At 48.7% G+C, this 14,616-nt stretch overlaps 1 protein-coding gene across 3 annotated transcripts in view; it reads right to left on the bottom strand.

The window, feature by feature from the left end:
* Positions 1-14,616, bottom strand: part of UGGT2 (UDP-glucose glycoprotein glucosyltransferase 2) — a 672,069-nt gene that overhangs the window by 323,120 nt on the left and 334,333 nt on the right. For all 3 annotated transcript variants that reach the window (XM_077483028.1, XM_077483030.1, XM_077483029.1), the window contains exon 20: positions 2,176-2,270. In XM_077483028.1, coding sequence (XP_077339154.1) covers positions 2,176-2,270 — 95 coding nt within the window. The remainder of the gene's footprint in view (positions 1-2,175; positions 2,271-14,616) is intronic.

Genomic DNA, 14,616 nt, shown 5'->3' with positions numbered 1-14,616 from the left:
CCTCCATTATCATGGGGAATGCGAGATATTTGGCAAATAAGGTAGATGAGCTAATGCGGTTAGCTCAGATTCAATGCAAGTTTCATGAATGCAGCATATGTTTTTATGGAAAACGTCTGCACAGAAATATTCCCAATCATAATGTTACCATAAGTGGTTTCCAGATTGTTAGAGCAGACAGGGACTGCACAAGGAGTGGTAAGAGAAATGGGAGGGGGCTTGTTATTTTTTTAAGCAATAGATGGTGCAACCCTGGTCACATAACTAGTAAGGAAAGTGTTTGCTGCCCAGATATAGAATTATTGGTTGCAGGTTTTGGCCATATTACCCAGCGAGATTCTACATGTTATTGTTGTGGCGGTGTATATTCCACCTTCTGCCAACCCAATGTTGGCAAGTGTTGTCATCCACAGTGTTATTGCAAAACTTCAAACTAAGCATCCCAATGCCCAGATCATAATCTCAGGTGATTTTAATCATGTCACCATGGAGAAAACATTGACTAACGTCACACAGTTTGTGAGCTGCCCAACTAAATGCATACAGCTCTTCTCTTCTTCCACCTTTGGGCAGATCATATCCTAATTTGGTCTACCTCAAGCCCTGTAATGTGCCCCCTGGTTAAGAGACAACATGTGACCACCAGATCAGTGAAGAGATGGTCTGAAATGAATTATTGTGGGGCTGTTTTAAGGAGAGGGATTGGAATGCACTCTGTGAGCCACATGGAAGGGACATTGATGGGCTTATTGAGGGCAAATTATCCAAACCATTTTTTTTAATAGGTTTGATTCAGAGGTCCTGGCTCTGGGGCCCTCAGATTACAACACAAGTTGTTGGAAAGAAGTTGAGGCAAGTAGCCTCCAGTTCTCATACTAGATGTTCTTCCTCTTTTAGTGTGTGTTCTTATTCCCCCTTATTGGACACTTTCACTGGTTGCTCTTTTTGTAACAACAACTCTACTCCCTCCTTCAGGGGAAAGTGTCAATGTCTTTTACAGCTGATCAGGTGAGTAGACAGTTAAGGAGACTTAAAGTGGTTGTATAGTCATTTTTGGGACTTTTACCTACAGGAAAGCCTATAATAAGGCTTACCTGTAGGTAAAAAAAATATCTCCTAAACCTGTACGGTTTAGGAGTTATTCCCCTCGCAGTGCGCTGCTGACTGCAGCAGCGCATGCGCACAGGGGATTCTCGGCTGAAAGTCCGGCAGACACCGGACCCTGCCGGGAAGATGCGCGGGAGTGACGATATCTCGGCTCCGGCCACTCACAGCACCGGAGCCACGATACGTGGAAGAAACACTGAGGGAACATGTTAGCTCCCTCGGCGTGGATCGGGTCAGATGTTGGGGCCTCGTTCTAAAGTATTTCATAATGAGTAAGTATTTCATAATGAGCTAGTATGCGGTGCATACTAGCTCATTATGCCTTTTCCTTTGCAGGGGAGAAAAAAAATAAATAAAAAAAAACATCAGCGGGTATACAACCGCTTTAAGGCAGGAAAATCAGCAGGCCCTCATGGCATTAGACCTAGGGTGCTTAGGGCATGTGCATACCAGCTTAGGGGTGTCAATCAACGGGTCTTTAACCTCTTTGAGTCTAGGAAAGGTCTCTGTGTTGTGGAAGGCATCCTGCCTTATCGCTGTGCCAAAGATACCGCATCCTTGTGGTTCAAAGGATCACAGACCAATGGCTTTGACCTCCCACATTATGAAGAGCTTGGAGAGACTTGTTTTACATCAGTTACTGGTCATGGTTAGTAAATATTTACTTTGCAGTTTGCCTACCAGCAACATGTGTGCAAAAATGTGCCGCAAGTGCACGAGGCATGAGGGAGTGTCATTAAGAATTATTTTACTGGCTGAACCTCAGAGAATTTTAATTCAATACCCCTGAAACAGATGTTTAAGATGAAGGTTGGAAGGAAGTGCCTGTTTTGATTTAAATATTTTTAAAATATGTTTTATTTATAATACAATTTTATTTATATACAAACACTCATGCATGTATTTACAGTACCTTGCCACATATATGCTAAAATCCAGTAACCTTGTCTCCAAACAAGAAATAATTTACAAAGAAAAATACACAAACGCATGAAATCAATAATTTTGGTTCAAGGCTCATCTTAGATACAGTAGAATATTAAGTGATACAAATTAGTAGTACTGTACCATGTGTTTCACAGCTTTAGCAAGAAGTTGTCTCCCAGCTGGCTTGTCAAAGTCCGCAATAATCCAGATGGTGACTGCATAAATGACATCCTCATCTGAAAATAATAGCACAGTCTAAGCATTCCAGCACTCGTATTATAAACACTACGCAACCAAAGTGATTATTCAACATGCCCTTAATAAACATGCTTTTACAGGTACCATTTCTTCACTTCATAGTGTTAAAGAAATAACAAGAGCAAGCCATTCAGTTGTAAGAAAGAGGCTGTACATCTAGCCTTTCATTCAGGTATATGGCAAAAGTGCATAAAGCTGCACTTTATCATGAACTCATTAGATACCCTAGTGCAATTGAAGTATTTAATCGTGAGTAGAATGCAGTGGTGACATTAGAACTCCTGAATTTTTTATAACAGGTGGGAAATTCAGTAAAGAGTGTTTGACTGTTGCACTCATCCTTGATAGTAACAGTTCAGGTGAAAGGATCCAACGTAAGAGAACTATTGTCACTTATTTTATTCTCCAGTGGTCAAGGTGCATATAGCACCTGGTCCTGTTCTGAATGGAAGCGGTTTTCCCCTAGACACACCTAGCCCCACCCCTTTTTGAACCCCAAATTTTAGGAATTCCTGTGGGGGGAGGTACAGTCAGCACAAAGCCCTGCACCCCCCATGCTAATAGTTCATTCAGAATAGTAAAAGATCCTTCTGAGCTGTGGCTCTGAAAGTATCAGCCTGTGCCCCGTGTGCATGCAAGCAGCCACAGATGCATTATACAACTATGAATGAAGAAGCAGAACGCATTGTCCTTTCATAATAGTGATGGATCACTCAATGTTGTGCCTCTGCATGTCTATCAGTGGCTGCAATTACACATGACCAGCTCAGGTGATGGATAACGCAGTGCTGCAGCGCTGTGTGGGCATTCACTTTTTTCAATGAGCGATCAGCGATGTCAGGCAATTTCCATGCATGACACATTTCGAAAACGTTGGCCAATAAAACTAAAAGGTTGCATAACACTGCAGCACGGTGTCATCCATTGGTCAAGCTGTGTATATGTACAGCCACAAACACAAAGCTCTGCAGGCTGTGTGTTTAATATTTGTAAATGGGTCTTCAGAAGGGCCCCTGCTCCCAGTGACCAGCGCAGTCAATTACACACTCATCTCCTTTCCAGTTGTGTTGGACAGGAAGGATAGACCTGTCCAATTACACGGCTTAGGAATGAAGGGACAAATTCAACGAGACATCTTGCTATTTGCAATGTCCAATGGCATTACCAGAACTGGTTAGCCTGCAGTGTTCATCTGCCTTGCCATCCATTAATAGTGTCAGAATTAGTTGTATTAAAAATAATAAAACATTGATTGAAAAACAAAAGTTTACATTTTTGCAAATGTTTCAACTAAAACAAAACTGTGCAGTTATTATATGTTTTATTGCCATATGAAAGCCTTAAAATATCTAAAAAGATATTTAGGCATGCAAATTAGTCATGGCATTGTTGCATAAAAACAAAAAAAACACTGTTTTGCAGCTACATTAGGCCTGGGTGTATAGGCATCAATGACTTTGGTTATGAAAGTGTTTTGTTAGTTCTTTAAAAACAAAAAAAGTTAATTATTTATCTATGAGGATGAGGATCAGATCACCCAAGGGTCATTGTCTAAATATCCTCTGCCAAACTCTTGCCACATATCCAGATAGGAATAGGACTGGAAAAATGTAAAAACTAAATGATACTGAAATTTGGTGTACTGAGCTTACAGTATCTGACAGAATGGAAGGAGCCTTTCATGGGTTTGTCTGGAAAAAAACTTCTACAAAGAGGTAATCAAAAGACACTCCCAAATAACCAAAAGACCTTGTCAGGCAGAATGCGTTTCCTTTATGCCTTTAACCACTTCAGCTCCGGACCAATAAACACCTTAAGGACCAGAGGTCTTTTTGCAATTTCGCACTGCGCTGCTTTAACTGGTAATTGCGCGGTCATGCAATATTGCACCCAAACGAAATTTGCGTCCTTTCCTCCCACAAATAGAGCTTTCTTTTGATGGTATTTGATTGCCTCTGCGATTTTTTTTTTTTTGCGATATAAATGGAAAAAGAGCGAAAATTTTGAAAAAAAAAAAAATGTTTCTTCTTTTTGTTATAAGAAAAATCGAATAAACTAAATTTTAGTCATACATTGAGGGCAAAATTTATTCAGCCACATGTCTTTTTTTTTTTAACAAACCAGAATGTTCCTTTATTGCAAACAATGAAGACACGTTACATCAAATAAGTCCAACATGGACCAAATCCAAGCAAAGAAAAACAAAATATAGTACATGTACCGGAAGCAGACATAAAATGAAAATGCATATCCAAAAAAAGGGAAAACGGGAAAGTTACAGGGAATAAGACAAAGAGAAGGAAAAAAAAAAAGGTAATTAGAAGGACGTGGGACCCCCACTCTCCCACCCAACGGCCCCACCCTCAGCCCGTCCATGCCATCCATACCTTGGAGAATTTTTGGGGACAGTGTCTGTTCATGTAAGTGAGTTTATATAACGGGAGCACCGCATTGATGGACTTTTCCCACATACCAACCGTAGGGGGGGAAGAGGTGTGCCACCTCAGTATAATTTCCCTTTTGGCATAGAACAGGAGGTAAGTCAACAGCAGTTTGGTATATCTGGGCCTCTGATCATCGTCCTGAATCCCCAGCAAAGCCAACTCCGGCGACAGGGGGAGTTCCAGCTGGAGGCGACCATTAATAGTGTCAACTACCCGGGCCCAGTATTCAGCAACTTTGGGACAACTCCAGAACATATGGAAATACGTGCCCACAGCCTGTTTGCATCTGGGGCAGTCCCGCGATCGCTGGGGATACAGTTTATGAAGCCTTTGGGGAGTGTAGTAGACCCTGTGCAGGAATTTAACCTGAATCAGCTTTTCCCTGGAGGATATCAGGATAGTGGCGCTATCCGCCAGACAGTCCTCCCAGTCAGACCTATCCAGGCCAGGTAAGTCTGCCTTCCACAGGTCCCACAATTTATGCATCTTAGCAGAGTCCATCCGTAACAGGCCAAGGTACAGATCCGACAGGGGCCTATCCACCCTCTCCTGCACTAGTATCCCCTCAATAGGGTCCATCTGCAGTCTAATCGGGGAGGGGAACTGTGCCCCGATGGCATGGCGTAACTGGAGGTAGCGGAACAGCATCCAACCCGGCAAGCGGTACTTCTCCCGGAGGGCTGAGTAGGAGAGCAAGACACCATCCTCGTATATGTTCCCCAACGTGCTAATCCCATATCGAACCCAAATCCGCGGATCCGGCACTCTCTGTACATGGGAAAGACCAGGGTTGCCCCAAAGAGGGCAGTGAGGGGACCAGTCCCGCGGGCCAACAAGCCCTTGTCTGGCCACCATCCATGCCCTGAGGGTAGTTTTTGTAGGTGCCGGGAGCTCGCTGCGTGCCCGCCCCCCCTTATATACCAAGGCGCTCAGCTCAGTGAATGACCCCACGACCTCCGCTTCTAAGCATACAGCAGCATTCCCTCTAGGGAGCGCGAGCCACCACCGAACCGAGACCAACACCGCCGCCCAAAAGTACGCCCGATAATCCGGTAACGCCAACCCCCCACAGCGGGCAGGGAGCATCAGGGTAGCATGAGCCAGCCGGGGGGTCCCCCCCTCAAAATAAAGGAGCCCACGCATTTGTCCACCTCCGCAAAGAAGGACTTGGGCACCCAGGTAGGACTTTGGCGAAAAACATACAAGAATTTGGGGAGGAAAATCATCTTCAGCAGATTGATGCGGCCCATAAGGTTCAGAGGGAGGGTGGCCCAAGCCGCACACCTAGTCCGAAGCTGGGACAGGACCGGCTGCAGATTAAGCTCCCCAAAGCTTGACAGCTCCCTTCCAACCCGGATGCCCAAGTATTTAAATTGATCGACCCAGCGGAGAGGCACATCTACAGTGCGGTCCTGAACTTGCGGGTCAATTGGAAATAAAATGGATTTGGACCAATTGATGCGGATACCGGAAAATCTACCAAAGGTGTTAAAGATCTCAAGAGCCGCTGACAGGGAGTCATCCGCATCCTGGAGATACAGAAGGGCATCATCCGCGTATAACGAAATTTTCTCCTCCAGCGATCCCAGCCGCAGCCCCCGCACCCTCTGCGAGGCCCTAACCAGCACCGCCAGAGGCTCAATCGCCAATGCAAACAGGGCCGGGGAAAGGGGGCAGCCCTGCCTCGTACCCCGCTGTAGTGGGAAGGATGTCGAGAGGCTATTATTGGTCCGAACACGGGCCCGAGGTTCCCGATACAGTATCCGCAGCCAACGGAGAAACCTAGGCCCAAACCCGAAGCGACCCAAGAGTTCCCATAAAAAGACCCATTCGACCGAGTCAAACGCCTTTTCGGCGTCCAGGGAGGCGATGACCCGTTTCCCGCAGTTACTATGCGCTATGGATAAGTTAATAAAAAGGCGCCGGAGGTTGATGTCGGTGCCCTTCCCGGGCACAAACCCAGTTTGGTCTGAGTGGACCACCTCCTCTAATACCGCAGACAACCTGTTCGCCAGGATTTTCGCCAGCACCTTGACATCTACATTCAAGAGCGATATCGGACGGTAAGAGGAGCAGTCTTCAGGATCCTTACCCGGTTTGGGCACCAACACCACCACCGCCTCATACATAGATGCCGGTAGTGCCTCCAGACGGAAGCACTGAGCATACAGGGACACCAGCCGGGGGGCCAGTAGATCTAAATACTGTGAGTAAAATTCCCTAGGCAGGCCATCTGCCCCAGGGGTCTTCCCTGCCTGCAATTGCGACAGGGCAGCCTGGACCTCCTCCAAGGTAATATCCTTCTCCAGTGCCGAACATGCCTGAACACTAAGGGACGGAAGGGGAACACCCTCCAGGTATCCAGACAGCTCCTGAGAGCTATAGTCCACCCTGGTCGAGTATAGGTGTCGATAGTACTGGGCAAATCGTAGATTCACCTCCTCTGAGGACTGCAGTAATGCCCCGTCCAAGGCCCGTACCCCAGGAATGTGGTTGACCGCAAACTGTCCCCTAGCCAGCCATGCCATCAGACGTCCAGTCTTGTCCCCGTACTCAAAAATTTTTTGGGCTGTAACTAGCCGTGACTTCTGCATCCCCTCCACCCGATTCAGGGACAACCGGTGCAATGCAAATTGCCATTCCCCATAGGCCAGCTGATCAGGATTAGCCACATACCCTTCCTCCTTTTCCTTAGCAACCCGCTCTAGTTCATCCAGGGAGTGGGAGGCCTGCCTGCGAGCGGCCGAAATCCTAGCAATATATTCCCCCCTAGTCCAAGCTTTAAAGGCATCCCACGTTACCAGGGGGGACAAGCCAGCCTCATTCTCCAGCCAGAAGTGGCACATCCCCTCCTGTACTGCCTCCCGCACCCCCTCATCCTCCACCCAGTACCTGGACAGCCTCCATATCCGCTCCCCCGGCTGCCCATACGACAACCTAAGGAGCAGCGGAGCATGGTCCGAAATTCCCCTGGACAGGATGTCCACCTCCAATACCCGCCGAAGCATGGAGCCGGAGGCGTACACCATATCAATGCGGGACAGGGTACGGTAAGTATTAGAGTGGCACGTGAACCGCCTGGAGTCCGGGTTAAACGGGCGCCAGACGTCTGTCAGGGCGAAGCTGTCAGCCCAGGCAGCCAAACCAGGCGTCCACCTAGACGTCGCACCCATCCTATCCACATCAGGGGTTGAAGTCAAATTAAAGTCCCCCATTATCAAAACATCTTCCACCCCATAGGAGACCACTCGCTGCATCAACTCATGAAGCAGGGCCACATCCGCCGGGGGGGGGGGAGATATAACCCCACTAAAATGCAAGGGCTGTCAGCTAGCAAGGCATGAAGGATCACATATCTTCCGGCAGGGTCAGTCTTGATATCCAAGAGCTGGAAAGGCAGCTGCTTGTGTATCAGTATACTGACCCCCCTAGAGTAAGTAGAGTGCGTGGAGTGGTAGTGCGAGCCAACCCAGGCCCTTTTTAAACCCAGAATCCGAGAACCCAACAGATGAGTCTCCTGTAATACACAGACTTGTGGGGAGTATTTTTTAAGGTAGTTAAAAACCAGCGTCCTCTTTTGGGCAGAGTTCAGCCCCCGTACATTCCAGGACATCATAGAAACCTTGGCCATTGTACCAGTAAAATAGAATGAGGCACACAGGACCGGACAGGTGCAGCGGCAGACAGTGCCAGCGCCCCCTCCAACCAAGCAGCACTGAGCCACCCCCACCGCCTCCCCCCCGTCCCACAGTCACCCATATTGGATATTTGAGCATGCCTTAAAGGAACAGAACAACAAAACATAAGAAAATAAATCAGAACATAACAAACCAACACCCACAGAGTGGGCAAACCCCAGTCAGCAACGGCCAACTTCCCCCACCCCGCAGAGCCCACCCAAGGTAAGTCTGCATGTTTCCCTAAAAACCGGCCCGAAGGCAACTAATAGCAGGAGGCGTACATGTTCTCAAGAGGCAGCAACGTGCAACGCCTCATCAGCTGCAACAGTTAGAGTCACTCAATCTGTGCTGCCCTCATGTCTGTGTAAAACAGCATCAATTCCATGAGATGCTGCCTGAAATTTTAAACCGTGTCAAGAAGATCACCCGACCGAGGCCAGGGGTGCAAACTTAAAGTACCTTGTGCTTCGCAGAAATGTACTGGAGAACCATCACTGTCCTGGAAAGCAGCGGGCATAACCGGACCGAAAGTGCAGGGGAGGCAGATGAAACAACCCTCAGCTTATGGAACTGTAGCCTGAAAGGTTCCTTTGAAGGTCAGGGGATTCATCATAGTGAAGACACCAGCAAAACGCTCCAGCACCCCCTTCTCCTCTTCCATGTATACAGTGTGACAGTTGGTCACTCCGATGTAAGTCTGCCCAACCGCAGCTATCTGGACCATATAAATAGCTAGGGTCTGCACGGAACACTCCACCGGCTTGATATAAAGCTGGGTCTCCTTGGGCTGCAGTGCTCGCTTGGGACAACCAAGCTTCCCCAGGTGCTGGACAAGATGTAGTTCCCCCAAGTGATAATCTAGGGGGGAAAACAGCATCTGCAACGGAGCCAGCGCGAGCCCCACAATTCCCCCCTCCCACATGCCAGGCGTCCAAAGCAAGTCCCAATAGAGTCCCCCCCACAAGTCCAAAGGCACCTAACCACCCCACTGCACGGGTCAATCCAACCAGTACTCACAGTCCAGCAGCCTAATAGACAAGGTAACTTGGTTCAGGTGTTCGGTACATCTTCATCCCCGTGGGGGGATAGTTTCAATCCACGTGGCCGCCTCCTTAGGGGACAGGAAAAACCTGGTAGTTTCCCCATCAATCACCCGGAGCTTGGCAGGGAAGAGTACGCTGTACTTGATGCCCTTCGCCCGAAGAGCCGCCTTCACAGCATCAAAGGAGCGGCGGAGCTTCTGCGTCTCCAGGGAGAAATCCGGGAACAGCATCAGCCGGTTATTCTGGTAGCTCAGCTCCCCCGCCGCCCTAGCCGCCCGAAGCAGCTCATCTCGGTCCCGGAAATTTAGCAGGCGTAGGATGAACGTGCGGGGAGGGGACCCCTGCGGACCGGGCTGCGGCGGCAGCCTGTGGGCCCTCTCCACCGTAAAGTAAGGAGACAACCGAGCCGCAGGGAGCAGGGAACGGAGCATCTCCTCCGCAAATACAGCCGGATTCGGGCCCTCCGCGCCTTCCACCAGACCCACAATGCGCACATTATTCCGGCGGCATCTGTTCTCAGAATCCTCGGCTCGGTGCTCCAGCAGTTTAACTCTAGTGTGCAGGGAACGGATGGCGATGGTATTTTGCCCCGCCGCATCTTCCACCAGTCGCACTCTGTGCTCAGGCTCCGACACTCGGGAGCGGACTTTATCCAGGTCCTGCCGGAGAAGGCCCACGTCAATCTGTACCTCCTCAATCTTATTAGTCAGGGCCGCCTGGCAGGACGTAACGGCCGTCTGACACGCAGCTATCGCAGCCATGACTTCAGGGATGCCCGGGGCTGATGCAGCAGCGTCCCCTCGCGCGTCTGTCTGAGACGCCATGTTACAGCGAGGCGGCCGGTCGTTAGGCCTAGAGGGAACCGGTCCGGTCTCCAGAGGAATATCAGGGGGAAATTTCAGTCTCTTACCCCCTTTTCCGCGCCCTGGGAGTCTGGAAGGCATTCACCGACCCCAACCACCAAAAAGTACAGCAATCCAAACGGTTTAGCAGGTTACAGGATAAAAAGGGCAGCAGAGCTCTCTGGCACACGTCTTCTCACTCCGCCATCTTGGACACGCCCCCCAGCCACATGTCTTTAGTAAAAAAAATGTCAATAAGCGTATATTTTTTGGTTTGCGCAAAAGTTATAGCGTCTACAAACTAGAGTACATTTTCTGGAATTTACACAGCTTTTAATTTATGACTGCCGATCTCATTTCTTGAGGTGCTAAAATGGCAGGGCAGTACAAATCCCCCCCAAATGACCCCATTTTGGAAAGTAGACACCCCAAGGAAATTGCTGATGGGTATGTTGAGCCCATTGAATATTTATTTTTTTTGTCCTAAGGGATTGAATAATGACAAAAAAAAAAAAAAAATTTTTTTACAAAAAGTTGTCACTAAATGATATATTGCTCACACATGCCATGGTTATATGTGGAATTGCACCCCAAAATATATTCTGCTACTTCTCCCGAGTATGGGGATACCACATGTGTGGGACTTTTTGGGAGTCTAGTCGCGCACGGCACCCCGAAAACCAATCACCACCTTCAGGATTTTTAAGGGTGCAAATTTTTGATTTAACTCCTCACTACCTATCACAGTTTCGAAGGCCATAAAATGCCAAAATAGCACAAAACCCCCCAAAATGACCCCATTTTGGAAAGTAGACACCCCAAGCTATTTACTGAGAGGCATGTTGAGTCCATGGAATATTTTATATTTTGCCACAAGTTGCGGGAATATTACAAACTTTTTTTTTTTTGCACCAAGTTGTCACTAAATGATATATTGCTCACACATGCTATGGGCAGAAGTCAAATTACACCCCAAAATAAATTCTGCTGCTTCTCCGGAGTACGGGGATACCACATGTGGGGGACTTTTTGGGAGCCTAGCCACGTACGGGACCCCGAAAAACCAAGCACTGCCTTCCGGATTTGAATATAAAATGCTACCAAAAAACCTGTTAGCGATGGCAGGGATCAGGCCTGACTCTGCGATCGCTGCAGTTATGTGTTTAGTGTTTTGTAAGTGACAGTGATCGATCGATACTGCACTTGGGTGGGCTGGGCAGAGGGGCAAAACGCAGGTGCTAGCAGGTATTTGGGCTGATCCCGCTAACAATGCGTTTTTTTGGAACCCTAAACTGCTGGGGACGCTAGTATAGATCTGATCAGATAAGATATTGATCTGTTCAGATTCTATACCACTACGGGAGGTGTATGCTTTGCGTGTGGGTGTTAGCGGTACTGGCACTAACCTAGCGCTGCCTGGGGCGACGCAGACCCTGACCCTAAAACCTAATTGATATCACCCGCCGGGTGATCAGGGGGTTAAACCTTTATTGGGTAATAAATGGTGGGTGCCCTGATGCTATAAAAAACAAACTAACCAGAGTCACCCGTAACACTTATACGGTGATCAGTGGTGAAAGGGTTAACTAGGGGCAATCAGGGGGTTCAAATTTTTATTAGGTAGTATATGGGGGTCCCTGGCGCTATATAAAAACCTGACGGGGAACCTAAATAACTAACTGGCTAACCAGCGTCACCAGTGACACTTATACTGTGATCGCTGGTGAAAGGGGGTGAAAGGGTTAACTAGCAGCAATCAGGGGGTTAAAACCATTATTGGGTAGTATATCGGGGTACCTAGTGCTATAAAAACCTGGCGGTGAACCTAAAAAAATAACTAGCTACCTAGCGACTGTAGCGACACTAATGCAGCGATCAGAAAAACGATCGCTTAGTGACACTGGCAAAAGGGGGTGAAAGGGTTAACTAGCGGCAATCAGGGGGTTAAAACCATTATTGGGTAGTATATCGGGGTACCTAGCGATATAAAAACCTGGCGGTGAACCTAAAAAAATAACTAGCTACCTAGCGACTGTAGCGACACTAATGCAGCGATCAGAAAAACGATCGCTTAGTGACACTGGCAAAAGGGGGTGAAAGGGTTAACTAGCGGCAATCAGGGGGTTAAAACCATTATTGGGTAGTATATCGGGGTACCTAGCGCTATAAAAACCTTGCAGGTGAACCTAAAAAAATAACTAGCTACCTAGCGACACATGCAGCGATCAGAAAAATGATCGCTTAGTGACACTGGCAAAAGGGGGTGAAAGGGTTAACTAGCGGCAATCAGGGGGTTAAAACCATTATTGGGTAGTATATCGGGGTACCTAGCGCTATAAAAACCTGGCGGTGAACCTAAAAAAATAACTAGCTACCTAGCGACTGTAACGACACTAATGCAGCGATCAGAAAAACGATCGCTTAGTGACACTGGCAAAAGGGGGTGAAAGGGTTAACTAGCGGCAATCAGGGGGTTAAAACCATTATTGGGTAGTATATCGGGGGGACCTAGCGATATAAAAACCTGGCGGTGAACCTAAAAAAATAACTAGCTACCTAGCGACACATGCAGCGATCAGAAAAATGATCGCTTAGTGACACTGGCAAAAGGGGGTGAAAGGGTTAACTCTAGGGGCAATCAGGGGGTTAAATCTTTATTGGGGGGTGATAGGGGGCTACCCTGGACCTAACACTAACTGTCCTGACAGTTTTTACTGTCACAACTGACACTGAATGCATTGATCAGTAAAGAAATGATCAATGCAATCAGTGACACTGTGACTGGGGGGGGGGGGCGGGGGGGATCGGGGGGCGATCGGGGGGGGATCGGGGGGGGGGGGTTTGTGTGCCTGTGTGTACCTACATGTCAGTGTAGTGTTGGTGCACACTTACTATTAGTCTTCTCCTCGTAGTCCGGTCAAAAAGACCGCCCCGAGGAGAATGACATCACTTCCTCCTTCCTGTGTAAACAATACACAGTGGGAGGAAGCTTCTCATTGGCCAGGAGCGATCCAGAGGGGGTGGCCGAAAACGAACGGCCATCCCCTCATCACGCAGCGCTCCTGGAGCTAACCGGACCGCCGTAACCAGCGGGAGGGGGTCCGATCGGACCCCCCACCCGCTGGAAGGCAATCACGTACATCTACGTGATTGTGCCTGCCTGTGCCATTGTGTTGACGTACATTGGCAATACGGCGGTCCTGAAGTGGTTAATGGCTTAATTTTCAATTCTGACTGACGTGTACCTTTAAGAGTCATATCAGCTACAACCATCATGCCCCCTTCAGAGTCATCAAGGACAACAGAAAACTATTTCAGTTTTGCTGGTCATATTTTCCTAGGGGCGTTTTAACCACTTGCCGACCGCCGCACGACGATATACGTCGGCAGAATGGCACGGGCAGGCATATGGGCGTATATATAAGTCCCTGCCTGCCCGCGGGTGGGGGGCCCGATCGGGCCCCCCCCGGTGCCTGCGGCGGTCGGCATTCCTTCGAGAGCGATCCGGGATGAGGGGGCGGCCATTCATTCATGGCCACCCCCTCGCGATCGCTCTCGACGAATGGAAATCCCCCGTGACATCACTTCCTCTCCTGTAATGTAAACACAGGAGAGGAAGTGATGTATTCTCTCCTCCGTGTCGGTATTTTTCGTTCCGACACGGAGGAGAGCGGATCGGTGAGTTGCACCAACACTCTACACACACAGTAGAACATGCCAGGCACACTCACACCCCCCCTTTACCCCCTGATCACCCCCCCCAATTACCCCTGCCCCCCAGTCACAGTGACACCAATGTCATTTTTTTTTTTTTTTTTTGCATTGGTGTCATTTGTGACTGTAATAACTGTTAGGGCAGTTAGAGTTAGCCCCCTTTAGTTCTAATGTACCCCCCTAACCCCCCCAATAAAGGTTTAACCCCGTGATCACCCCCGTCGCCAGTGTCACTAAGGCTGGGTTCACATTGCAGCGGTTTATGAGAATGAATGTGATTCGCACCGCACTGCAGTGCAAATCACATCCGATCTCTGTGCGATTTGAGTTCAGCCATTCGCCGCACCCGCCGCACCCGCCACACCCGCCGCAAATTCGCACGGGACCCTTTTTTTGGCCCGCAGCAGAATCGGATCGCATGGGTGTTCACACCATGCGATCCGAGTTTGCAGATCGCACTGCGATATGCGAACTGATCTGGGGGTGTCAGTAACATTTCACTGACACTCCCAGCAGTTCGCATAGGGCAGTGTGAACTGCCGCCGGGAGGCATGCGATGCGGGAACCCGCCGCGCATTCGTGGCGTTCCCGCATCGCTCCA

This window comes from Lithobates pipiens, unplaced genomic scaffold, assembly GCF_037356315.1.
Source record: "Lithobates pipiens isolate NorthernLeopardFrog02 unplaced genomic scaffold, aLitPip1_a1.2 Scaffold_16, whole genome shotgun sequence".
Lineage (NCBI taxonomy): Eukaryota > Metazoa > Chordata > Amphibia > Anura > Ranidae > Lithobates > Lithobates pipiens.
This window is presented reverse-complemented; position numbering and strand designations above follow the sequence as displayed.